The 27805-nt window shown below is 32.7% G+C and overlaps 3 protein-coding genes and 1 long non-coding RNA gene across 4 annotated transcripts; 2 read left to right on the top strand and 2 right to left on the bottom strand.

Moving 5' to 3' along the window:
- The first annotated feature begins 1076 nt into the window (after positions 1 to 1076).
- LOC109797906 (snurportin-1 protein) lies at positions 1077 to 8731 on the top strand. The gene is made up of 7 exons (XM_020358064.3): positions 1077 to 1551; positions 1639 to 1822; positions 2457 to 2707; positions 2798 to 2912; positions 6236 to 6328; positions 6638 to 6781; positions 8148 to 8731. The coding sequence occupies exons 1-7, from the start codon at positions 1205 to 1207 to the stop codon at positions 8262 to 8264; spliced, it is 1251 nt and encodes a 416-aa protein (XP_020213653.1). The 5' UTR covers positions 1077 to 1204; the 3' UTR covers positions 8265 to 8731.
- A 414-nt stretch (positions 8732 to 9145) lies between these two features.
- Positions 9146 to 14533, bottom strand: LOC109797427 (nucleotide pyrophosphatase/phosphodiesterase-like). Its single transcript, XM_020357463.3, has 12 exons — positions 14231 to 14533; positions 12701 to 12792; positions 12430 to 12493; positions 12222 to 12344; positions 11680 to 11772; positions 11293 to 11422; positions 10969 to 11050; positions 10743 to 10878; positions 10445 to 10650; positions 10219 to 10344; positions 9603 to 9912; positions 9146 to 9513 (listed from the first exon to the last, which is right to left on the bottom strand). Exons 1-12 carry the CDS (start codon positions 14435 to 14437, stop codon positions 9208 to 9210), a joined length of 1875 nt encoding a protein of 624 aa, XP_020213052.2. The 5' UTR covers positions 14438 to 14533; the 3' UTR covers positions 9146 to 9207.
- Positions 14534 to 14826: 293 nt separating this feature from the next.
- Positions 14827 to 15765, top strand: LOC145958510 (uncharacterized). Its single transcript, XM_083076005.1, has 2 exons — positions 14827 to 15117; positions 15178 to 15765. Exons 1-2 carry the CDS (start codon positions 14827 to 14829, stop codon positions 15763 to 15765), a joined length of 879 nt encoding a protein of 292 aa, XP_082932131.1.
- Positions 15766 to 17082: 1317 nt separating this feature from the next.
- LOC145958916 (uncharacterized) lies at positions 17083 to 18518 on the bottom strand. The gene is made up of 2 exons (XR_014434477.1): positions 17978 to 18518; positions 17083 to 17430 (listed from the first exon to the last, which is right to left on the bottom strand). It is a non-coding gene; the product is annotated as an uncharacterized LOC145958916 (long non-coding RNA).
- Between the last annotated feature and the right edge of the window lie 9287 nt (positions 18519 to 27805).

The raw sequence follows: 27805 nt of genomic DNA, 5'->3' as shown, positions 1-27805 counted from the left end.
GGGCCTCTTCTGAAGCTTACCAAATTAGGTAATACGATGCTAATCGGCTGATTATACCTTAATCGCGTGTTTGTCCTTGTTAATCGTGATCATCGTCGTACTCCTTGCCTGACTCTATCGGCTCCTTGCCGAGCCGATAGATAAAGGCTTGGGGTGTTGCTTGTCCTCGGTCTTTGGCCGGGCCGATGGGTATGTGTTAGGCCATACTCAATACTCGGCCTTCGGTTGAGCCGATACGTAGGGGCATGTGGAGCCCTATCGTGCTTCGGTTTACCTTACCAGTCTCAAGCCGAGCCGAGGTTGCTATCGAGTTCTCTTGGCTTTCGGCCACATGCCGAGCCGATGGTAGTGCTATTAATGATCTTGTGCGTTAGTACGGTTGTAGTCGTGTTCGAAGTCCGCGTGGGTGTCTGAAGGGACGGCACGTGTTGGTCCACGTGATCGATAGGACCTTTCCGGTACATAACACATATTGAGACTAATATATATATATATATATATATAAAGGAGGGTTCAAACGACACCGGTGTAACTTTTACTAAGTGTTACACCGCTCAATAACTTTATATTAAATGTGAATTTTGAAAATCCAACCGTTAGATTGAAAGTTCATATCTCTTAGATCATATATGTCAAATTTTATATTAATCTAAGATGATTTGATACTTCATTCTCATAAAATAAAATTGACGTAATATATACATTTCAAAATATACTAAAATATGAACGTTTTGATTACCTTCAAGTTGTTCAATTTTAATAAAATTTGACATATATGATCTAAGAGATATGAACTTTCAATCTAACGGTTAGATTTTCAAAATTCACATTTAATATAAAGTTATTAAGCAGTGTAACACTTAGTAAAAGTTACACCGATATCGTTTGAACCCTCCTCGTATATATACATATAATTATAAATTTAGTAAGAACAATTTGATATTTTAAAATTGCTTAAAAATTCATGCCCAAAAAAATCTAAGATGATTATTTTAAAAAATGAAGAATTAAAACGAATTTTATAATAAAATAAGAAAAAAAACATTTCAGCCATTTTCATTTTATTTATCTGTTCCGATTCCGAATCATCTCTCTTGAAAACATTCAAAAACAAACGACGCGCTGAACCGTATCGTGATTTCTGTCTCGGATTTTGAAAGAAGAAAAGTAACCCTTCACACTGAAACAACCACTGTCAGTCCCCATGGCTCCGCACGATGTCCGCCGTCCGTTCAAGCGGCCGGCGATCTCCGATCAGGAGAGGCGCCGCCAACAGTCCCTCCTCCGCCAGGCACAGAACCGCCGCGACGCGCAGCACCACGCGCGCTTCTTAGCCTCCACCGCCCTCTCCCTCCCAACCCTAATCCCCGAGGCCGAATCCGAACCCGAACCCGAACCCGAACCAACGGAAAACCCCGAACCTTCGAACGAGAGCCTCGACGTTCTCGGAGCCTCGAAGCTGAAAGCCGCGGAAGCTCGCAAGTGGTTCGCGAAGCAGCTCATGCTCCCGGAGTGGATGATCGACATTCCCAGCAACCTCTCCCAAGACTGGTCCTTCTCCTTATTCACTGTAACTTCTTTCAACCTCTCTCTCTCTCTCTCTCTGCTTCTAACTCTCACATTCATCGTTGTTTTCAGGTTTGTATTCGCTCGTCCTTCCGGGAAACGGTGTTTCGTGGTTTCGTGTAACGGAACCACGATAAGCCGTCTTCGGAATGGTTCCATTCTGCATCGGTTCCCCTCCGCGTTGCCAGCCGGAGCGAGGAAGAAGGATTCCGGTCCCTCTCAGACTTACTCTATATTGGACTGCATTTTCCACGAGGTGAATGAATGTAAATAGTTGATTGACTCAGGCACTCTTTAGAACACGTCTAAGAGCCTTATTGAATACAAGCTAGAAGTGCTTTTGAGAGTTTCTCTACAAAAAATAATGACTATTTTCTGGTAGAAAAACTCTCAACAGCACTTCTAAGCTTGTATCTAAACAAACTCTAAGAGCATGTATACCCTATCCCAAAAGTAACATGTCACACAATTAAGAAAGAACGCGTACCTTATCAAGATAGTAACATGTTTCATGAAATTACACGGACAACTACGAGTTTTTGTGACATTGTAATGACACCCCGTGAGATTTCACAAAATTGCACTGCACTCCTGTGTTTTAACATTTATGGTAACCTCTTTTACAGGCGATCAAATTATTAAGGGATTATTGTAATGTTTAAGGGGTGTTAGTGTAGTGTTTTTCAAATAACCAAGGGGTTATTGTAAGGATAGAATAAGTAAGGGATGTTGTGCAATTGTACCAAACTTCAAGGAGTGTTTATGTAATTTTTTTTTTTTAATATCTAGTATTTGTTGAGGTTCTATACAAATGCTTTAGGCTGTTGATATGATGATGATAACTGGTGTTGAGTGTTGACTTGTGTTGTGTGTGATTTTTGGGTTGGCAGGGGGATCAGACTTATTACGTTATTGACATGCTTTGTTGGCGGGACTATTCTCTGTCTGATTGCACTGCAGAGTTTAGGTTCTTCTGGTTGAACTCCAAGCTTGTAGAGACTGGTGCTTGTGACCCTCCCTCACATTATCACAAGTATAGGTTTAGTTTGGTTCCGGTGTATGGTTGTGACTCGAATGGACTCTATGCTGCTTATTCGGCGCCGGTGCCTTATGTCAAAGATGGTCTTCTCTTTTGTAACAAGTAATTGATAATTGATAAGTATTTTGTTTTGTGATTTGTCTTGAGGCTTCTTATTTTGGGTTGATCCTTTTTATTTGATGTCTTTTTTAGGCATGCTCACTACCAGGCTGGAATTACGCCATTGGCGCTGGTTTGGAAGGATGAGAACTGTAGTCAGTATGTTATGGACACAGACAGTAAAGGGCAGGTTCCCAACCAACAGCAGGTGTTTCCCCTTGTTTCCTCTGTGTCTTTTTATCATCGCTTCATTTTCTGTACCTTTTGCTTTTGTGGATTTATAGCCCTTGCGATTGAGTAGTGTATGTATGGACCCCTGGTTGCACTTGTTAGGTACTTTATGGATGATTTTTCTTGCTTAATGTTCATTGCAACTATCTAGTATCTAAGAAATTGTGAAATTATGATTTTGAAAATGCACACTTCCTAAAATGTATACACAGATGATTTCTCTGATACAGATTTAGGTTGTATAGAGAAGATACTATGTTTGAGCATGTGTGCCTGCACACACCTTTTTTTCTTTAGACACATTGTTTGTTGAATTAGATATTGTTACACTTGGAAATAAGGCTATGACCTAATCAGAATGCTTCTTGAGGAAGAAGGTCCTCAACAGTTTTATTTATATTGATTAATGAATAATATGCAGTATATTTAATTACATAATCCCTTAATTGTAGGGATGAAGATAAACAGATACAAATAAAAAATATAATAATGGAAATATAGAATATAAATAATGAAAATCTAATCAAATCTCAACACACTCCCTTAAGCTGGAGCGTATAGATCATAAGCATCCAGCTTGGTACACATATGAGATATTCTTGGACCTCTAAGAGGCTCGGTGAAGATATCAGTCAAGTGATCATTAAATTCACAAAAGAGGTAGTGACTTCTCCAGAAATGATCTTTTCTCAGATAAAATGACAGTTTATTTCAATGTGCTTAGTCTGTTTGTGAAAAACTGGATTTGATGCTATATGTAGAGCTGCCTGATTGTCACAAATGAGATTCATTGGCTCAATTTTGCAAAACTGGAGTTCATTAAGGAGTTGTTTCAACCAGACAAGTTCACATGTAGTAATAGCCATGGCTTTATATTCAACTTCTGCACTAGGCCTTGTCACAACATTTTGCTTCTTGCTTTTCCAAGAAATACAATTCCCTCCAATTAGGACACAATACCTCGAGGTAGATACCCCAAGGTAGATTGATGATCACTCAGAGATCCAGCCCAATCTCATCTGTATATGCAACAATATTAATGTGACCTCTATTCTCATAGAGCAAACCTTTTCCACATTCACCACACCAAAAGCCAAAGGTTCTGAACCTGTTATGGGATCATTACCTGACATTGCTCCCTGATAGGGTATCCACAGAAAATGTCCCATGAGTTCCTCTGAAGTAGGGACACTAGGGTTGGTCAAGATTTGATTGCGGATAGATTCAAAATCTTTGTGAAGGCCATGGAGAACGTACACCATACACATACTATCTAACTTGATCATTTTCTTTGGGTCATCATCAATTAAAGGGGTTGACTTCATCAATTGTAGACTAGGCTTTGCTCAGATAGGCGGGTAAATCATGGTTTGTCATTTGAAGAGTGGCCAAATTATGAATTACATCATAAAGGTGTTGGACATCATTTGAGTACAAGTCACAAGCTTTCTTCTAGATGTTGTAACACGGCTTGTAATTACAAAAATAGACCATCAACTTGGAGTTGATAGACTGCCATAAGAGAGTGACCAATTTTGCATTTGCTTTCTTCCATTGGTCATGATTTTGTTGACCAACATCTTTGGGTCTCTTTTCCAAGTGATTGGACAATCCTTGGCCAAGGAACCATATCTCTAAAGCCGTTTGCCACTGCATATAATTCCTTTTGGTGAGTTTTTTCTGATGTAATGGAGGAACATTTGGAGAAAACAAAGGAAACTGGCCTTTTATTAGAGGATTTTGCCATTTGGACGCAAATGAAGAGTAATAGTAAGGTCCAAGAAGGTTGGACGACCTTCTATAGGAGGGTAAAAGAAGCAAGTGATACTCGAATCAGTGAGAGGAGACTGCGGCAAGTGCAACAAACCAAGTCGCGTTGCAAACACATGCAGAGTCTGATAGATTGACTCTGTCTATTTTTGGTGCCAGCAGTCTGACCTCAAATGGAGGTGGTTGTCGCATGGGGGCTCTTTTTGTGTCACTGAATACAGAATCTGACAGATTGATTCTGTCTATTTTTGGTGCTGACGGTCTGACCTCAAATGGAGGTGGTCGTTGGGACAACTAGTTTGACAGCAACCCTTCTTGGAAATAGGAGAAACTCACCCACATATGTCATAGAAGCCTTCAGCCTTCTTCTATGCTTAAGTTGTTTAAAGCTAGCATCTTTTCCCTCCTTCCTCTGTTTTAGAATGGAAGTTATCATTATGTTATGAACATATGAATGCTAAACGTTGGCTATTATACCTTTTTAACCAAGTTGCATTGGTTATCCATACTACATTGGTTTGAATCTCAACAATTTTTTTTAAGACATAAAAACTCAAAAAAATAAGATGTGTAATTTTTATTTGACACCTTATATTCAGTTTCCAAAGGCATACATTGAGAAGTGTGTTGTGTGCGTTGATGATACATTCTACTCGGTAAAATATGAGATGACAAACAAGATTATTTGATGGCCTGGCTTCACAAAATTTGGATTTAATTTTATGTTGGCCTTGACACAGCAGAAAAGTTGTTGTCTTATGAGTTATGACTTGGAGGTCACAGGTTCAAATCCTGGAAACAACCTTTCTGTTTGTGGGGTAGGTTTTGTACATCTATCCTCCTTAAACTCACCTTGGGGGGAGAGCAGTGCGTTAGGTTGCCCTTTTTATTAATGAAATGTGTATTGTTTTCATCTGCGTCTCTCTAGAGGTCTTGGCAATGCATGGTTAAGAAACATTTACCCTTTTAATTTAGAACTGATTGTGGAAGGTGGGTATGTTGAAAAACTATACACACCATGAGGCTGAGCAGAGTGTAAGACTGTGTTGTGTGTAGGGATGAGATCAATTGATACCAGGTATAAAACTTTGTAAAATTACACTATTATTATAAAAAGTAAATTACATAAATCCAACTATTAAATTATTTTATCTTGAATATCATATTGAATTACACTTTTCTGTTATGTATATCAAATTTTAGATATTTTCAATGTAAGTAAATATGTAATTTAACAATAGTATTTACTTATATTTGAATAACATATTCATTAAACTAAAGTGGTGTGATGAAATATCATTTAGTTTTTAAAATATGATAGTATATAGACTTGATACATTATGGGAATTTTGAATTTACCAGATGGATTGATAAAATTTACTTTTAAGGTCTCACTATACAAAATTTGACAGACTTATTTATATAAGTATATTTATGTTTATACTTTATGTATTTACTTGAGCATAAAAGATATATTTGCAGTCTACATATGTGATATTGCTTAATCAGTTTCCCTGGCTTTCCAAACAGGTGGTTTTGGAGCTTCAAGATGATGGAAAACTAGCTACCTCAGATGATCCTCCTGTGGTATTTGGCTGTTTAGATGGAAGCTTTATACAACAGGTTTGTTTGAAAGAGGTCTCTATAATTGTAAATTGGCATCTGATGCTTAATCTAGCTATGACTTGTGAGGCTCAACCAATTGAAACTTTCTGCCACTATATAATCTTACATTATTTCTAGGAAATTGACTATTTTTACACTCTTGAACTCATAAAAATGGTTGGCTGAGAAATATTAATTTTGGATGGGTTAGTATGATAGAGTTCCAGTCATGAAATTAGCAGTAAACAAGCTTGCATATCAGGCATCAGACACTTTTCTTTTTATCATTTACCAAATAATTCTTGTGTAACTTTTTCAATTTTGCAGTCGGGGTTGCAGTCAGGATATCTTTTGCGATTTTCAATTGGAGAGGGAGGATTAGTTTTGATGGATGGGAAGCTTGAGAAAGCTGATCTACATTATCTTGGCAAGGCCAATCGAGCTCGTGCCTCTGCTGATAGTTTCTCTAAGGTAGTAAGGGAATATCAATTTCTCCTTTCATTTAATGGCTAACATTTGACCTGGATGAATTGTAAATGAATGTGGAAAATTTAACAATGTTAAATGGAATCAATTGTAAGGGAGTATAATTTACTGAAATACCAATTGAGTTGTCCAAAGATTTACTTGACATCAATTGAAAGATTTTGACATTAAATGTCTTAAAAAGATTAAAAATCACATCATATTGATCTTTATTATGATGTACGATAGTTTGTGTGACAGAAGAACTATTCTGAGGTCACTTTTAATCTTCCGAAGACTTATTTGATGTCACAATCTTTGCAGGGCCAAATTGATAGTTTGGTCTGATATAATTGTAGTAAGATTAGATATATCATTTGATTGCAGAGTAGATTCTACTTACTACCTTCACTATAATAATTAGTGCTTAATGATGAGTTGATGACTATTGATGCAAGGATTTGAGTATTTTGTTGGGGATTTCCTTACCAAAAATAATTAACATGTATCTTAGTTTAGAATCTTTAGATGCTTTATGAGTGGTAAAATATCTGGAGTTTTAGTTTATATTTGGTTTTATCTTCTCTTCTCTTTTTCATCATTATCAGTACTCTATTTCACAAGTGCCTTGTGATTCTTCTGTTTTTGCTATGATCTTTCCGAAGACAATCATTTCTTCAACCTCTTGACATGACTTGTGATGATTCCTTAAATTTTCTTTTTTTCATAAACAAGGAAATTATTAAGACAGAAATAGGATACAAATGCAAGAGGATAAGGTATCTTCAAAAACTAGTCCAAGACTAAAAGGAGAAAAACAAAGAGCATGAAACTTGCAATACTGCATGTCAATCTCTCCGCAGATCAACCAAAGACACCCCTCCTGGAAAAACCTTTAGCAGAATGACACAAGAAGAAAGCTAAACAAACAACTGTTTCCCAAATGAACTCCAAAAGCATCACTCAACCAGTGAAAGTTATAGCATTTCTTTCCAACCATATGCACTAAACACAATTCCTTTAATTTGTGTTATGGATTACGGAAACTACAAAGTAGTAATTTAGCTAGAAGTTTTGTTAGGCTTTCTCAATTCTCTGCAAAAGAAAATGAGAGTTTCCCTAGAAGAATTAACAAAATAAATCGTTGTGCTTTTTTATAATATTCAGATTGACCTTGTAATTGGCCAGATTTAAAATGCGGGAGACAGTAGGAGAATTTTATCAAATTGGTTTGCTTATTTTGCTTGTTAATCTTATTTACTGTTTTGTCTGAAGAAGACTTTCGTGGACCATCATATATTCACAATCACTGTTTACCATTTATTGTTGTTGGAGGTTTTGTTTACAACATTCTGTGGTATTACCCTTTCAGGTTATGTTCCAATACAGTGTTCGACACTCTCCCCTCAGAATTGATGGTCTTTTGGAATCGGTCAGCATACCAGTTGATCAAGAAAGCAAAGCTTGCGATGTTGAGATGGATGGTTGATGAACGATAGGGAATGCACAATGGATTGCATCAGTTTTTTATCCTGTGTGCAATGTTAAAAGTTGTCACCTAAAATTTTTGGTTCACTACGATGCTTATTTCTGCGAAGGCTTCCGTAATTTATATTGAGGATTCAGAAGATTGATAGCTACCACGCTTACTGAGATAGAGTTGTAATAGTCATACATAGATTGTGATTTGTAAGCGAAATTTCTTCAACCCAGATGGGAGCAGGTGTGCATGTGCATGTGCATGTTATATCCATGTCGTGTTCATTTGATGCTGGTAGCCTGATCATTGTATTTGATTTGAGTTTTTACAATTCCGAGTCAAGTAGAGTACGGTGTAGCGTATGAATTGTACAGTATTATAAATTATAAATTTAAAGTTGAATTCACTACATACGTGTGAAATTATTTGTTTACTTATCAGACACTTCAAAGCATGATGCTTGAAATTGATCGTTATACTGGTATTTGGTATGTATCTTAAGGTTTGATTACATAAATTTCTGAGTACTTTTAATAGAAAATAAAAAAATAAAATGTTTTTTCATAAGTTAAAATTATATATAAGTTAAAAACTATATTTTGGAGAAAATAATGAGAGTTTTTATTAAGTTATTTATGCATAAATTAGTTTTAGGTTTTGATTTTTTTTTTAATACTTTTTAACTTAAGTTTGTTGGAGTACTAATATTTAGTTTTATGAAACATTGGTGTTTTTTTTTTCCAATTTAAAATGCTATTTCATGTTGATATTATGTTTTATAATCTTGGTCATTAGCTTTTAGAAATGGCCGTGTTCATATAATTAGAATTTTGTCATCTGTGATATGTGTCTATATCCATGGTTCCTAAATCAAGTAAATGAAGCAACTGTTATTTATTTAGACGCTATTTTATTTCATTTCAAGACCATAATGGGTCTACTCGTACATAATTTAAGCTGCTAAAGTGGTTTTCTCGCAGCCATCGTGCACACAGGCCAAAACATCTCTGTAGTCTCTTGAGATGGTAAAGAAGTCATAAACTTTTCCATCACTACTTCTCTTGTACTCAAACAAGAGATATGAATGATTGAATGCTGTGAGTTTGCCGAATCCAAAGTCAAGGTCCCTGAAAAGACTCCAATAAGGTGGTACCGAGCTGAAGTTTGACAAGTGACTTCCCGCTCCACCAACAACAACATGAATTGTTCCATTCACCGTGCCTGAGTAATGATGCTTTTCTGAATTCACACAAATATTCTGCATCACATGCATTTAGATTATTACAAAAACAATGTTGCAGAATTCAAATTAAAAATAGTATATCCAGACACCATATTCATACATACCTGATAAATGGGGCATATTCTTTCGTAGTTATGGACGTGACCATAAAATGCAATGTCTACTTTGTATTTCTGCCAAAGCTTCTGCAAACTTTCCCTTCCCATGGGCTCTTCAAATGAGCCTTCTCTGCCATACCAAGCGTTAGAGGAGTACCCCAGGGGACGATGAGCTGAAAAGATTAGCCATGGTTGTTGCTTTCTATCTACAGTTGCAAGGCAATGCTCAATGAATTTGTACTGTTCTGATCCTTCTCTCCAGTCATGCTCACTATCTGCTATGCAGAAACGAAACATACCATAATCTGCTTTGTACCTGAACATTTCCAATTCTCATCATTTATCAGAGTTTAAATCCTAATTGTTATAATAGAAGTTATTGGTAGAAAAAAGGTTTAATTTTTTTTTGTCGGTAAAATTAGATATTGCATTATGAAATATATGGATGAAGAGGTGCCTTTTGTAGGCAAGGTGAAGTGATAAAAATAATGAATAGATAACAATTGGTGAAGGTAATATTGACCATCTTGGACAAGTGGAATGATAAATTTACATAAGAGAAGAAATCCGATTTACTAAAGTCAAAAGTATCATAGTTTGCATTTAGATTGATGTAACATACCAGAATTTGGCTTTATTCTCAGCAGGAAAATAATACATGGTTTCTGCCGGAACTCCACATTCTCCACCTGAATCTGTGGTATCATAAAAAGATCCAGTGTTTGGCCAGTCACGTTCGTGATTTCCACTGCAGAATGCACCATGAACAGGATATTTTCAGTCTAATAAGAAGATACTTTTCTTCTTTCCAAATGTCAATGATATAAAAAGATTGCAATGAAACGAACCTTGCAATCATGTATGGTACAGTTGACGAAATTTCTTTCACTTGAGCTGTGAATTGGTCCCACTGTGAGATGTATCCATTTGCATAAGGCAGATCTCCTATGTGGAAAACAATATCATAATTGTTCAAATCCTTTATGAGTTGGTCGGTGGTGTTGAGTGAACCAGGTTGATAATTGGCATATTCATTTGAACCATCACGCTCAGCCTAAAAGACACACACACAAAAAAAAAATCCTCATTTTATTAATCATGCTTAAAATTAGAGTTTTCATTTAATATTTTGTTTGTGAATACTACCTTTCCCATGTCACCAAATATGATAACACGTTGCAAAGAGTTCTGTCCAGGATATGGGGATGCCTTAAACGAATAAGTCTTACTCCATACATAAGAACCATCAGACAGCAGCATATGCCCCAACCTGTAAGTGTACCTGAGAAGGGGAGCAAAACAGATCCCTTCAGAACACAATACAGTAACTCATCATAGTGTCATAAGCATGAAAAGATAGTTACATGTATACCTCAAATTTGGCCACAGTTCTTTCAGGAAACTAGTGTGTATAAAACCAGGGTCACGCCAGCCAACAGTTCGTGCAGGTTCACCTGTAGAAATACAAAATATCCTCATTGTGCTACATATCTAATTTAGTAGCCTGCTATCATCCTATGGTGCATTGATATTCATTTTCAATAAAGCAAATAAGTAGCCACTCTGTTAAAGTGAGTTACTGTGCTTCCTAATCAAAAAGATCTTTCCATGACAGTTTGGTTTACAATAGAAACTTAAGCTATGTAATAAACTAGCCAATCTGGTTGAATCTTAAGCAAATGTAACTATTTCATACCACACATGCTGTTACGAGTAAATGTCAATGTTCCAGCAGGAGATCGTGTGGGACTTCCTCCCTCGGGACCCCATTCAACGAAAGGGACAGCTTCATCTATGTCATATCCACTTGTCCATGTAACTGTCATCTGTATTAGATAAAATTTTACTTATATTTTTTTCAGAATAGTGGTTCAAATGTAAAACCATAGAGACGATTCCCATAACAAGAAGTTCAGGATGGTTAGCAAAAGTTAAAACGTTAGCATCAATTCCTATTATGCAATGTCACCACCAAAAATTTCCATAATGGTCAGAAATATTAGGATAATTTGAACTTGTGGTGAATACAATTAAATGAAGAAACATAAAAGCAAGGGTCTCTAGCAATTATATATAAACTTACTTCATCCCAAGACTTTCCCAAAGCAAGGCGCGGATAGACAGGAGCTTTAGGATTTGCAAATGATATGGAATTGGAAACTGCTACAAGTCTAGGCTGCAATCAGATAAATATTAGTCAGAAAATAATTTGTTCTGGATGAAAACAGGCCCTTTTCATATTAAGAACTGTAGTGTATGATGCTATTCTTTTTTAAAATAGTGTAATAGGTATGCCTTAGTAGTGTAAAAGTTTTACATTACTTTTACACATAGTTTTTGAGTTTAATGGTCATTAAATATCGATGTAAAAACTTTTATACTGTCAATCAATAAGGTATGACTTTTAAAGTATTTATTGTAAAAGTTAATAAATTTGTAAAGCATGATAATTTGTGATTGGATGTTTGGGCAAAACTACTTTACATTATTTATGTATTCTCAGATTTTTTTTTGTTTTCTCTTTATAAAATGTCGAAACAAAAGAACATTGGCATGTTTTAGTAGTTTAGAACAAAAAAAAAGTTGGTCATCATATCCAACATATGATCAGAAAAGATAGCTTACATTTGATAATCCACCTGAAAACAGTGCAAAGGAGAAATCTGCACGTTGATTGATCAACTGGAACTGCAAAATAGCTTTCCTGGTCTTTGTATAGTTTGGATTAGAGTGGTTGGCATACTTGTACTGATACAAAAATTCAAATAATAAAGATGAGAAATTCAGCATTGTTAAATTGTTGGTCCATGTACAAGTGTAGGGTGGCATTTACCTTTATGGGGGCTGTGCATATGTATGGTTCCTCTGCACGGCCAGACTGTGGACATGTTGATGAACTGTGATGTAAAAAAATATACATGGAGATGAGTCTCCTTTAATGTACAAATGTTATGTGAATGGGTGTGTTCAGGATTCTGATGAATAATTTAGTGATGCAATTAGAACAAGTAAAAAATTAGATGCAGTTCATTATTATTATTATTATTATGAATAATTAATGGAGTATGTGTTCATTAATATGTATTCGATGTGAGAAAGATTACTTGAAGTTTGCTGGAGAAAAAACTCCGACCCAGTCATCTACAGATGGATGTGGGGACTCTAGCTCTACAGTTACCCATTCGGTGTCATCACCCTGCAATGCAATAATACGTTAACCATAAATTAAATTAGTTTTATGTTCATAATTTACTTTATCATCGTAGAATATGTTAAATAACTTACAAGGATATATATTAATTTTAATAATTAAAACTAAAATAAAACAAAATGACCAGCTTAAATCTGTACAATTTTGAATGGATTTTTATTTGTTAAAAAAAAGGAGATATTTCAAATCAGACCGATTTTCTTCATTTGATTTGATTATACTAGAATTAAAAAGTTACAACTCATCATCTTATTGCATCCTTTTTCCAATGGAATAAAATATTTCTGTTGTTAAAAAAAAAATAATTCAAACAAGAATAACATTTTTATTCCATTTTTTACAAACAAGATGACATTTTTATTCCATTGCATTCAAATTTATCTCATACCATTACGCAATGTATATTTAATAACTAATTTATTTCATCCCATTATTTAGTTATTAATTTTTTTTTCATAAGCATTAATAAAAAATTAATAAAATAAGAAAGTAAAATAAATCGAGATTCTTTTTCTATAATAAATACTTATTTTAGATGTATAAATGATTTTAATTTATAAGGAAAAAATTATTTCACTTTTTTTTTTCTATAAATTTTTTTTAAAAATTTTATTCAAACAAGATCTAAATTAGAGGTTTATTCTAAATGCTATATAAATATGAGATGACATTTAAATGGGTATTCGAAGCTATATAAACAACGTCCATATTATCTTTATTTTATGAATTTATTTTTTTTTATAATGTCAAAATACAATATTAATAAATAAAGATTATTGAGATGATTTGGTATAGAAAAGAATTTCATTTTATATAAGATGTCATATAAAAATAATCATTATCTTATATAAAATATTTTAATATAAATACGAAGAGGCAAACTGTGTTAAATAAATTTGAGATAATGAATATTCATTCATATGTTATGGGAATATAGATATAACAGGTTAAGTAATTTATTAAATAAATTTGTGTAACTTTTTTCTATTTTTATTATAATATTTCTTTTTTAATGTATTTTCGTTAAAGTAAGAGTAGATTTTGTTCCCATCATTAAAACACATTTTACCCATATTTTATTTGTTTCTACCTTACACTAATATAAATTTATTAGATAACTTTTTATTATATATATATATATATATAATATAATGACTTATAGGAAATGAAAATAATGATAGAATAACTTTTAAATTTGATCAACTTATTCTTAATATACTAAAATTCTCACAAAAACTCACTCTAAAATTGAGATACATAAATTTATATTATATATATATATATATTACTTTCTTAACCAAAAGTTTGTCAAAAACTATGTTAACAAAGTTTGTTCAACATTTATATTCTTCTTATTTAACTTGAATAAAATTATCTCCAATAAAAAATACATAATGCAAGATATACAGAACTAATGTGATACCTGAATGCCAAGTAGAAAGTGGAGTGGTCTAATGTAGGCAGAACTGTGGAGAGCCAAAACGGTCTTGTCAATGGCTATCTTGGCCAGTGGCTGCTCTCCGAATCCATCAATGTGATTTTCTGCAAAAACGATCCTCGAATTGGTGAAGCACAGTATCAACAACAGTAACACTTTTAGCCTCAACCAATTCCCTACATTTCCTTTCATTTTTTTTTTCCTTTACTGCGATTTGAGATACAGACAGTCTTGGTTCTAATATTTATAGGAGGCAACGTATTCGAACCGATCGAGGAATCAACGTGTGCTTTTATCTTATTCGAATAATTTTATCTTTCAAGTACTTGCAAGTTGGTCTTTGTTAGAGATAAGACTCCTATAATTTTTAGGAAAGTTAGTTGACTTGTCATTTTAGTATAATATAGTCTTATTACATATGTCCATATATATATATATATATAACTTAGATTCTTTCTTTTTATAATAAATTTTCTTTCAATAATATCTTTGAAAAATTTCTTTCTCTTCACCTTGTTCTCTCAAAAGGAGAGCTATTTCATTACATGATATCAGTTACGCTACAATTTTAGATCTTTTTCATGACTTTCACAGAAATTCCGTTTCATCCTCATATATTCTCAAATGCGATTTCATCCAAATTAACGGATGATAATTTTTTCACTTGGATGCAACATGCAAAAGCAACGATCAAGGGTTTTTGCTTGCAAAAACACATTGACGGAGCGGAATCAATTCCTGCAAAATTCTTGACTTCAGATGATGAATTGAAGGGTTTGACGAATGTTGCATTTGAAAATTATGAGCAACAAGACAATCTGTTGAAATCTTGGTTGCTTGAATCTATGGATTCACAATTTAAGATTCATATGGTTGGATGCGTGTGGTCGCATTAGATCTGGCATGCTTTGAAAGTGTATTTTGAATCTCAGATGAGAGTGTATGTCGAGCAATTAAAAATTCAACTTCGCAGCGTCAAGAAAAGTGGATCGATCGCAGAGTATCTCGTACATGTGAAACAAATCGTCGAGACCCTTGTTGCAATTGGATTGTCGTTATCAGTTGAAGATCACATAGACACAATCTTTGATGGTCTTGGTGAAAAATATGATGGGTTCATTACTTCGTGTATCACACGTATCGAAGCATACATTATTGCTGAGATTGAAGCTCTATATCTATTGATGCATCAAGAAGAATGTCTTGAGAGGCATAAGCAATGTGAGTTGTCCACTCTTCAAGCAAATGTTGCTCAGAATCAAAACAAGAAAGGTAATCTTGTGACCAATTGTGGACGTGGACGTGGTCAAAATCGTGGAAGAGGCAAATATGGCTGCTTAAATCAAAATAGCTTTGGTGGAGGTCGTGGACAACGAATTCAATGTCAATTGTGTGGAAAATTGGGACATTCTGCCTATAATTATTGGTCTCGTTTTGATGAAAATCTACCAGATCCTAATTCCACTCAGAACTACACATCTGATGCTACTATACAAGAACCTGTCAATCAATTGCTATGATAACAGCCTCCACAACTCAATCTTCTTTGGATGACACCTGGTACCCAGATACAAGTGCAACAAATCATTTTATTAATGATTTATCCAATCTAATGATCAAAACTCCTTATATAGGATAAGAGAAGTAGTAGTTGGTAATGGTAATTGCCTAAGTATTCATAATACTGACACTTCTAAACTCAAAAATCCTTTCGATAACATTGCTTTTACTCTTAATAAACTGTTACATGTGCCTGATATCATTAAAAATTTGTTAAGTGTTGCTAAATTTGCCAAAGAAAACTCATGTTTCATTGAATTTCATTCCATTGACTGTTTTGTTAAATCTTAGGGCTCTCGGAAGCTTCTGCTACAATGGAAGCTTAAAGATGGCATATATGCTTTTGAGAGTCTACAAATTGTTCATCCTAATAATGATTTTCCTATTTTAGCTTTATATTCCTTTACCACATGTAATAGTTTACAGATTTGGCACTCTAGGCTAGGCCATTGTGCAAACAAAATTGTTAAGCATGTCTTAAATCAGTGTACTATACCTATACCAATAAATGACAATGCTTCTATTTGTGGTTCTTGTTGCTTAGGAAAAATGCATAAATCTCTGTTTCTTATTTCTGAAATTGTTTATACTAAGCCATTGTAGTTAGTATATTATGATATTTGGGGACCATCACCCTTACCTTCAAAAGAAGGATACACTAGTGGAAAAAAGGCTTTTAAAATCGGTTATTTTGGACTTTTAAAATCGGTTATGGAACCGATCTTAAAAGAGCCGATTTTGAAAAGGTAGACTTTTAAGATCGGTTATCAACCGATTTTAAAAGTAGACTTTTAAGATCGGTTGATTTATAACCGATCTTAAAAGTCTTGACTTTTAAAATCGGTTGTTATATAACCGATTTTAAAAGTCTTGACTTTTAAGATCGGTTATGATTTTAACCGATCTTAAAAGTCAAGACTTTTAAAATCGGTTATGTAACAACCGATTTTAAAAGTCAATTGAAATAAAAAAAAAATTTAATATTATCTATCACAAATTAAATTTGTATGCAAGCAACTGAGTTCATAAATCTATCACAAATTAAATTTGTATGCAAGCAACTGAGTTTAAACACTGATATATTATTATCATATACACTCTAAATCAATAGTTCATCATTAACATGAATATCTTATCTGAAATCCTTCTAGATTTTAAACCCAAAAAAGAGTGAAATTAAGAAACCTTAAGTCAAATCTCAAAATACTCAAAGCAAGCACAATAAAAACCAAAAGTTTCACAAATCATAGAAGAAACAATCAATGTGACAGCAATACTATCGGAAATTCAATGGCATAAATTAGAATTCTAAAATACATAATCAGAGCTGACAGTTAGGTAAAATGAAATTCATCTTGCATTAATCACTTGCAATAGAATTATAAGTGTTGGCAAAATACAGGATATGTAATATATAACAATCATAATAAAAAAAACCAAGATTACATCAATCAACGCAACTCCCAGCCTAAACTTGTGTAAGCCTTTTCTGCCAATTCCCAGGACCCTTTTGCACAATATAAAATTCAAGAAATGCATAGGTTCAAGCAAACACAAGTATAACCTGATGCACAATCAACGCCAAATACAACAACTATTTTCCCTGTGTGAGTCTCTTGAATGTCCTGCAGATTGCGAGAGAAAACCCAATTAGAAGTATGTTATAAGATGAAAGAGAATAACTGAATATATTAAAATTCTTCAGAATGTATTTAGCCATAGAACAAAACCTTACCAGTTTTCTATTCAACAAAAATAATAACACAACCTACCCAAGTACCTTATTATACCTCTTACTCCCTTCAAAAAATAAAAAATAAAATTAAAATAACACTAATTGGAAATTTTTTATATAGAAAAGGGAAGTTTCACCAGATACAGCTCAATACTTTTATTCAAAATTTGGTGTTTATTTCTTGATCCCAACATATACACTGTCTTTCAATTAATAAAAGAAAAACACAATTTTTCCCATCCCTTAGACCCTTACCCACAAATAGGTAAGATACAATTTTCATTTGCATTAAGAACAATTATGAAGTCAGTAATAGGGGATTACGTGAATGGGGGATGTAAACCATCAATTTTGCACATAATAGAAGTATTTAAACCAGCCGAACAAGATCATGTATAAACAAAATAAGATATTAAAATAATGGTAATGTTAATCACCTGTTTAGTGGCACCGTCACGAATTTAATTCTGCATGGCATAATATTGAGGAGCCAGCTCGGTTAACCATAGGCAATCAACTCTGGTTAAATTTCGGACATACTTGTTATTAGTTTGGACCAATTCATTATATATCACGCACTCTGGTTTTTGCCGGAATAATACAGAAGAAGGGTGGATCTGCACCACCTGACCACTTGCCAAAGCCCTGTCATGTAACTAAGAAATAAGAGTCTCTTTTTATAGCAAAGCATTATATGATAAAATTATATATGCAGGTAAGGATTCCAATTAGTGAGTCAAAATACCAATAAAGAAATTCAAAACTAATAGTGGAATTTGAGCTTATAACAGAGGGAAAAGAAAGCAAGCTATAGAGACGGATCAACACAAGAATTTCTAGGTTGAATTAGATACTTGTATGTCCCCTCTGGTTGCTTTACAACTGCATTAAGGAAAAAGGAAGCAACAAGGCATCTGCGAAATTGAAGCATATCATCTCCACAAGATGAAAGATTCAGATCCATTTGTTGAACATGTCCCTGAATCTGCCTGCAAATAGTATTTTAGAAATGAGAAAGCATAAATGTCTGGACTAGAGTACATTATAAATAATATTTTAATATTTAACTTAAAAATAATAAAATTACCTGTGAATGAATATTTAGCCCAGTAGTAGTAAAATGAAACAAAAATGAAAACCAGAAATTTAACGATGCATGATCAACTTAAAAATTTTAACAATTAATGAATGAATATTTAACAAAAAGATCAAAATTATGAATCTTATAAAATTAAGAAATTAAAATTGCAGAATTAAAATTTGGCAAACCAAAATTGCAAATTGAATATCATGCGAAACTAAAGCATAATTTAATATAATTTTATAATATAAGTAGTATTAAATCACAATTGAATCCTATCAAATTTTAACATCCTTTATAAAAAAAACCTTGACCGTGCTGATGAAATACCACAAAATAAAACTTATTTATATTATTTAAAGGTTTTTCTTAAATACTACTTGACTTTATTATGAATATAGTTATCTTTTAAAATCTTAATAATACACCCTAAAACAGTACAACTCATTTTGGATAGAAACTCACATATTTTTTTATATCTTATCCTGCAATGAAGTCATGCGCAATCCTAACAAAGTTAACCCTTATTAATTATTACCTTAATCCTTACTAATGAAGATACATCATAGATGCATGTTTTCAATTGTTGCAAGTCAGAAGCCAACGAATAGGACAAAGAATTGTCATTGTCCACTACATATATTTTTAAAGAGAAAATAGTAAAACACTCTTAACCCCCGAATTCAGCCAGAAAATCAAAGGCATCCAGCTTCCTAAAACCACACAAGAACCAAACAGTAAAACACTAACAATTCTAACCAAGAGCTTACCTATCAATTTGTGTCATGTATGTGGTCTAACAAACTACTGAGAACGAACGCAAGTGGGTATGTCAAAAGAATTTGTTGTGAACATTTCAATAATAAAAATGAATGGGCCCCATGAATCACAATTTGTCGCCCTCCTTGTTTAGAACCTGCATCAAACAGTTAGTGGGCAAAACCAATCATACTGAAAAAATAAAATGTCATGATAAACACCAGTATCTCGTGGGCAGTTAGCAAAATAAACAGAAAACGACTGAAGAAATGCATATTTAATATACGTATTACTTAGGTTAAACTCCAATTCAGATGGGAGAACAACACCAACAACATCTTTGATACTTCATGCAAGTTTTATCCTTTCTAAAACCTCATGAAAGCCACCTAAAGAACTGCATCTAAATTCCATCCTAATTAAATTCCCACAGATTTAAAACCAGAATCGAACCTGCAGCAAGAAAAAGACGCCCATTGCCGCCATGTGCTCCCCGGACTGCACATGCTGGAACCCCACAAACCTAATCTGCATAGCCAACAACATCCCCAACACATACATGCAGTTATACGCCACATAGAGCCTCAACGAGTACCTCCCCGTGACCAGCAGCTCCAACACATAAAGCGGCACCATGTAGAAATAAGCGATGAGCGCGGCGGCGACGAGGCTGGCGCAGGAGTCCCAAACCTCCTTGGCGAAGAAGTAAGCGACGAGGGTGGTGTTGGAGGCGAAGAAGGGGGCGGTGAGGACGCAGACCTTGCGGATGTGGACGGCGAGACGGAGGAGGCGGAGGAGGGAGTGAATGGCGACGGCAGTGAGCATGAGGCCGGGGTAGAGGGTGCCGTCGACGATGCGGCCGAGGGGTTCCAGGACTCGGAGTCGAACCAGTTCCAGAACTCGGAGAAGCCATGGCGCGTGAAAAAAGAAGCGTGGTGCAGTAGTTGAAGTAGGGGTCGAACTCGTGGATCATGAACTCGTAGCGGAGGACGCTGAAGAGGCGCGTGACGAAGGCAAGGAGGTAGATGAGGGAGAGCGTGGCGACGCGGATTAGGAGCTCTTGCTGCTTGGTTTTGAGCTTCAGGGTTTTGGGGAGGGAGAAGGAGTTGAGGAGATCTTGCGCCATTGGAGAGACTACCATTGTTGAGATTGATTGCTTTAGGGTTTCACAATTTGCAAGGTTTTAGTGAAAGCCATCGTGAATGGGTAGAAACCCTAAGCACGAATGAAGGAAAGGGAACATAGGATATTTAAGATCGGTTATCCTGGAACCGATTTTGTATGTTGGATACAAAATCAGTTCCTTTATAACCGATCTTAAAAGTAGTAAAAAAGACATGATTTAAAATCAGTTAAAATGTAACTGATTTTAAAAATATTTTTTAAAATCGGTTATATTTGAACCGATTTTAAATGTATATCTTTTAAGATCGGTCATAAAATAACCGATCTTAAAAGTACTTTTAAGATCGGTTAAATTTGAACCGATCTTAAAAGTGTTCATATTATTTACAAAATTGCCACCGCGTCACTTTTAAGATCGGTTACCTTGTAACCGATCTTAAAACTCCGATTTTAAATCCAATTTTTGCACTAGTGATATAGATATTACATTTTATTTCTTGATGCATATTCGAAATTCTCTTGTATTCGAAATTCTCTTGGGCTTACTTCTTAAAATATAGATCTCAAGCATTAAACTCTTTTATTGAATTTAAAAGATGGTAGAGTTACAATTTCAAAAGAAATTGAAAATTCTTCAAACAAATGCTGCAAAAGGATACCAAAGCTTCAGTTCTGTACTCAAAGAAAATGGCATAACTCATAGATTTAGCTGCCCTCACACACATGAGCTGAATGGTGCCCCTGAGAGGAAGCATCGCCACATTACAAAAACATGCCTCACTTTATTAATTGAATCTGGTTTGTCGTTTGATTATTGGTGCCATGCATTTGCTATTGCTACATTTGTTATAAATCACATTCCTACACTTGTTCTGAAAATAAAATCTCCATTTGAAACTTTATTCCATATGAAACCAGATTATAGTATATTCAAAAGTTTTGGATGTAGGTGTTATCCATATCTTAGACCTTATAATCAAATATAAAATGGATTACCGGTCTAAACCATGCATCTTTCTAGGTTATAGTAGTAATCATAAGGGTTATAACATGATTCAATAGGCAGAATTTATATTGTTAAGTATGTTATATTTGATGAATTTGATTTTCTTATTATACTTAGTAAAAGAAAAGAAGATTTGATTAGTCTCTATCATTAACTTTAGTTACTTTTGTTTAGTAATAACATAAATAAATTAATGAATAATATTAAGATAATTATGTCAATAAATTTTTAAAAAATAAGATAATTAAATTATTTTTAGATGCATAATTTAATTAAGTAATATATTCCCTATTTTATATAAATAAGGTAATTGCATATAATTTGATTATTTAAAATTTATGGAATTTATTATCTTCGGGTGAACTTTCCCCCTCCATTTTATATCTACTTAAACACTATTCCAATACAAATATTTATCTATAATAAGTGAGAACTAGTTTTAAATGTTATAATATAGAATTATTATTATTTTTTATATATAATGCAACTAAGTAAATATTTACGATCAATAGTTGTAGACTTTAATTATATAAATAAGTTAAAATGTTAAATATATACTTTTGATCTTTATAATTTACTTATTTTTTTCTTATGAAATTTTCTTTTAAAAATATTCATGAATTTTTGTTTTGTTTATATTTATTTTAAAATTTACTATTGGTTATTTAGTGTAAAGGGTGACATCATAAAATTTCACATCATCAAAATGCTTCATGTCATCGAAATTGTTATATTAATAGGGATTAAAAAAATATTATTGGTACTAAAAACAAACAAAAAAATATATAATTTATAGAGATAGTAAAAAAGTGACGTATTTATAGGACAAAAAGATTAGTAAGATTGGAGTACAAAAACTCATAAACTCTCTCTAAACCCACCAAATCCACCCAAATCATATTTCTTCTTTCCCCTAACCATCATTAAGGAATATTTATTGGAGTGTGTCTAACGGTTAAAAGAGTTCTCATAACTTTAAGATCAAGTTTTTTCATTTCTTCATCATTTTTCTTGTGCTCCGTGTATATGTATAGTTAAGTTTATCCTTGTTTGGATTTGATGTAACCATACCTATTCTCATGTTACATTCTAAGTTATTAATCCTAGTTATATATTGTTCAATATTATTGTTCTCTTCTTTGCTTAATGCTTATTATGATTTGATCTCCCTTAACTTGATTTTATGGGTTTAAAGTGATTGAAAAATGTTTGTGAACCATTGAACCGAAGAAGAGTAGCTAATGGTGTTTACATCTAGAAATGGAGTAAATATCAATCATTCGTAGAATCTTGTTCTTAAAGTCGAGTTCTTAGTTAAGTTATATAAAGAATTGATAACTTAGTCAAGAAACTTAGAGTCTAACTTGTAAGAAATTAAAGTTTGAATATATTTGTGAGTTGAATGATAATTTTTGAATATACAATTGAATTAAAGCGCTTATTTATAATAATGAGAAGATGGTTTGGTAAAGTAAAATCCCAACATATTTTATTATTGTGTTAAAATTAGTTTTTGCATTCTAAGTGTTCGTAAAAATACCAAAAAGATTTATTATCACATTTATCTTTTTTTATGCACTTTCTTTATTTCCGCAATCAATCAAAATTTTCATTCTTAAAAGTTTAGTTTAGTATAATTAGTGATTTGTGTCAACTATTGCATAAGTCCCTTAAAAGATGATACTCATATTTATCATTGAAATACTTGTATGAATTGGAACACTTGTCAAGAAGATAACATTGAGTTGAACTTGTTGTTAATGTGGTATTAAAGTTGGAAAATTTATTTGAAATATGAAAGGAACTTACTTTGTCTTTAAAAACATGGAAAATGGAATAAGGAGTAAGAGTGCTTTTTGTTAAAATTTCATTGAGTGACCTTTAAATTTGCTAAGCAAAAACTTGAAAATGAGAGATAAATTGAGCAAGGTTTTTGTTTATTGAATGAGATAGGAGCCTTAAAATGAGGATACTTCCTGTGCTTTTTTGTTGAGTGACATTAAATTATCTAAGTGAAGGAACCCTTAGGAGCAAAAATGTTCTCTATTAAATTCTCATTTGCCAAAAAAAAGCTTCAATTAGCAATGATTTGATTTATGGGGCATACATTGAATGAGATAACCTTTTGCTAAGCAAATCAAAACTAGGGAGTAAGAGATGTACCTCATTTTTGTGAAGCAAATGTAATTTTCAGGCAAAACTCTCTTCTTAGTACACTTATTTGCTTTATTGAGAAATGAATTATGCTAAATTTTATGAGTTTTACAAAATAAAATATTAACTAAAACATTTATTTATTTCATTGATGTTAAGTCAAAAGACAATTTTGGATCCCTCAAGCTTTCAAGTTTTAATGATAACAAATAGAACATTTTTATAATAGAAAATATTCTTGCAAAACACAAATCAGACGAAGTATAAAACAAAATGTTAGACAAACAATATGTCATCAGACGAAACATACAGTCTGATTTCATAAAGTCTTATATGAATAACATTTATAATGAATAATGACTACTTGTTGCATGTCTAAACTAATTCATTAACAAATCTAACTAAGAAAATTCATTGAAACTCACAAATTTGTTAAAGTGAATGAAGCCAGGCTTTGCACGAGAAAAAAGGACAAACAAATTCCTGAAATCATGGAGAAAGTTAGCAAAAGTCGATGCAGAACCTACTTCTTGTTGACACATGCCACATATAGTTGTTTGGTATCCTAAGGTTGATAAGTATCCTCCTTGATCAGATGGGAAGTGACAATTTGGTGAAACGTAATTAATGCAAGCATTTAATGCATCAGTGAACACTTTTCACCTCAAAGAACTTGTAACAAAGCAAGCTTGTGAGGAACCTTCAAGGTTTTGCAACTTTCATCTTCATTTGGGCTATTATATAAGAAGCTTCACAACCAAAAAGAAAGAGACTTCTTGATGAACCTTTGAAGAAATATTTTTAGAAGGGCTTTTCATCATTCTTTCTATAAAAGCTCTTTATACTTAAATTTTTGTATCACGTATTGATAGGAAGACGAAACAACTTGTAAATTAACCTTAATAACTCTATGTTATTAGGTTTGAGCCTAGAAGGACTTGTCTGATAAATAGTACTAATACGAACCTAGAGAGATTTGTCTATAAAAAAATACTTGTTTTAGTTTGGAGAGGTTTGTTTGTAAAAGAATACTTGTTGTTTGAGTTTGAATATAAAAGAATACTTGATATTTGAAGCCCGAAGTGACTTGTTGAAAGAATAATTGTATCTTGTTTAAGATAGTAAAACTCAATTTAGTTAGATTGAGACATACCAATATAAAAATATCATGTGTTTCGTTTACCTCTTCTTCAACACTCTTTACTATTAACATTACTACTTCATTACTTGAAAAAGTGTGAGCTTTTATTGACACTATTCAACCCCTTTCTAATGTCTATCTTTTCTCCATAATTGATATTTTTTATTTATTTATAAATGAGTGAGAAAAACTTGTTGAGATGAAAATGAGAGCCTATAGTTGGAATTCTAACAAACATGAGGGACTGCTAGATGTGTTCTTTATTGATAAGTTGAATGAATAAAGTTGGATGATATGTGATTATTGATGAGATGACACACACACACATGGATTCAGATAGTATTGTCATTCATGTTTGATTCGTAGTTGTGATTGTGTATGAGTAGGCACATAAGTTGTATTTTCTTGGTGGGGCTTCAACATAGTGTTGAATCACTTTGAACGAGCCTAAAGATAGGAAGGAAGGTTAGTCCCATATGAAGTCATGGTCATTGCAAACTAGACAACAATAAGCCCCTTCCCACAATTTTTTTAATTTTTTTTTTATTTTCAACAAAGGCATAATTCTTCCATAGGATCAATCATAGGACTCCTCCAATGGTCAAATATGAGTACCATGTTAAGGGATGTGTCTTTGTTGATCGCACAAAATGTTGAAAATCTCCTTAGAGTAGTGTCTACATGATATGACATGCATTTACATAAATGGATATTCTATTTGTGATGATTCAAGAGTTGCTATGTGTGTAAATATGCAAAAGATGATTTAAATTTGATTTTTAAGGTTTACTTGTTTATTTTCTTCTCACTTTAAGTTTTGTTTTAAAGTTATTTTACACTTGTTGTCTATTTCTTGACTATGATTAACATGTCTTTTGATATGTCAACAAATAGTACAATTACAAAAAAGGACATGTTCTCGATTGATGAGAGTCATACCCAAGGAGATGGTATAAGATAATCCTTCTTTGAGTGAAAGATGCTTATTTGGGAATTGAGACCCAATTTCTTGTTTTATTTATCTTTATTTGTGTTAGCAATGGCCAACCTTGGAGACACATATTTCAAGTTTTCTCATTTATTTACAATGTTTTAAAAATCAGACAAATCATCAAATCGATCTATATATTGCATCAATGGCTTGAGTTAGCAACTCTCGCATCACTACATTAGTAATACTGGTATTATTTGCTTAAATAAGCTCACCTATTTAGTAAATTCAAATATGGTCTAACCTAACCTACTTAAAGGCCTATAGGGGTGGAAATATGTCACGGGTTTGTCAAAAACCTTTGGAAACAATAATGGATGGTAGAATTATATTTTGTTTTCAAATTTCTTGCAATTTAACAATTGTTAGAATTTTATTGACAATTTTACTCTGCAATTTTGATTTTATATTACATGGTACAATCATTTTTTTTTGTTGCAATTTAACAACTATTATAATTTTTAGGGCAATTTTACACTGTAAATTCTATTTTGTAGTAGTATAAAAAGAATATGGATATAACATAGTTACATAACAACTAACAACAAAGATACAACATAAAATATTGCTCATATAATAATGACACATATACCTAAACATTTCATGTAATAAGATTAAAATGGTGCAAAAGTGCAAAAGGATTTAATGCATTATATATGTAAGTATTTTATGTAGCAAGATTAAAGTAATACCTTGAGTCAAATTAAATACTATTAAACTTTAATTAATCATTAAGTGGACAATGATGTTAAATATGAGGATCTCCAACATGTTATTAGATCTTTGCCTAATAATCTTGAAAGTGTTATCCATTACCAACTATTTTAAGCGTAAAAAAATGCGCTCAAGATAAATATACATTGTTCTAATAGTAACAATATACAAAAGATAAATATTGTACACAAAGAACTAAAATCAAACATATGTTAATTATTTAAAATTTATTAATAATTTACTTTTAAAATACAAAATAATTACTATTTTTATTTTATGTCACCGCGTACTTTAGTTTTGTTTAAGGACGATTTTTGTTTTTTGAAGATTACGTATGCTTATGTTGGAAGAGTTTAATTGACTGAAAAGGACTGTGATATGTTGTTTGAAATTTATTCCGTATTCTTTTTATAAAGCTTTTATTATTTATAAAGTATTTTAAACACCATAGCAAGAACAATACTTAATACTCGGTACATATTTATATTAAAAAATTACAAACTAAATACTTAATTACAAATCATTCTAACAAGTAAACTAAAAGGTTCCACGACTTTCTTGTTAGTTCATTTTCTATACCATTCTCTGGGATTCTGTGACAACTCCACATGTTTCATAAAGTGATTAGAAATGCACTCAGAAAAGGAATCTCAAAATCATCTGCATTCTGCATTTCAAAGTTCAAAATATGCAGACTGTATCAGATCGTATGAAACGGGTGGAATTATATATGTTATCTAAATCATGGGATAATATTAAAAAAAAAAAAACACAATAAACTTTGCTCGTGAACAATTTAAAATAAGGAATTTGTTTGCAACTAAGCACTTGCATTTGGTCATACTAACCTTATGCGAAAATTCGCATTTGTTGATCACTGTTCTGTAATTTAAAAATATAACCGTGTCTGTCACGCATAAGATATGGCAATACAATATTATTCTTACGCAGAAAATAAGGAAATCACAAATACTCATGAATCCGGTAAGAAGGAAACTGGAATTGTTTAAAGCAAGTTTGGTTACCCTCGTGCGGCACATGAGGAAATTAAAATAATTGTATATTTAACAATAAATAATTAAAAGTTTATATAATTGAATATAAAATGTTTACCTAAATTATTGTATATATCACTGTTCACATTAAGTAATGGTTTTCAAGTGAAAATTGCATAAAACTTTGAGTTTGATGCTTATATATGGTCGGCTTAGATTTCACACTTGTAATAAATTAAAAATCAGTTTATATATATATATATATATATATATATGATGGTTGGTTTTTTATAATGTTA

The sequence above is a fragment of the Cajanus cajan genome, chromosome 6 (genome assembly GCF_000230855.2).
Source record: "Cajanus cajan strain Asha chromosome 6, NIPB_CcT2T_4, whole genome shotgun sequence".
In the NCBI taxonomy this organism is placed as follows: Eukaryota; Viridiplantae; Streptophyta; class Magnoliopsida; order Fabales; family Fabaceae; genus Cajanus; species Cajanus cajan.
The sequence above is the reverse complement of the archived record's forward strand: the minus strand, read 5'-3'. Positions and strand labels throughout refer to the sequence as shown.

Excerpts from the sequence above, each read along its gene's own strand:
- LOC109797906 (XM_020358064.3), top strand. The coding sequence starts at position 1,205 with ATGGCTCCGCACGATGTCCGCCGTCCGTTCAAGCGGCCGGCGATCTCC. Across the intron at positions 1,552-1,638 it reads AGCAACCTCTCCCAAGACTG|GTTTGTATTCGCTCGTCCTT; the intron begins GTCCTTCTCCTT and ends CGTTGTTTTCAG. Across the intron at positions 6,782-8,147 it reads CTGCTGATAGTTTCTCTAAG|GTTATGTTCCAATACAGTGT; the intron begins GTAGTAAGGGAA and ends TTACCCTTTCAG.
- LOC109797427 (XM_020357463.3), bottom strand. The coding sequence starts at position 14,437 with ATGAAAGGAAATGTAGGGAATTGGTTGAGGCTAAAAGTGTTACTGTTG. Across the intron at positions 12,793-14,230 it reads ACTTTCTACTTGGCATTCAG|GGTGATGACACCGAATGGGT; the intron begins GTATCACATTAG and ends ATTGCATTGCAG. Across the intron at positions 11,051-11,292 it reads TACTCGTAACAGCATGTGTG|GTGAACCTGCACGAACTGTT; the intron begins GTATGAAATAGT and ends GTATTTCTACAG.
- LOC145958510 (XM_083076005.1), top strand. The coding sequence starts at position 14,827 with ATGACTTTCACAGAAATTCCGTTTCATCCTCATATATTCTCAAATGCG. Across the intron at positions 15,118-15,177 it reads CACAATTTAAGATTCATATG|ATGAGAGTGTATGTCGAGCA; the intron begins GTTGGATGCGTG and ends TTTGAATCTCAG.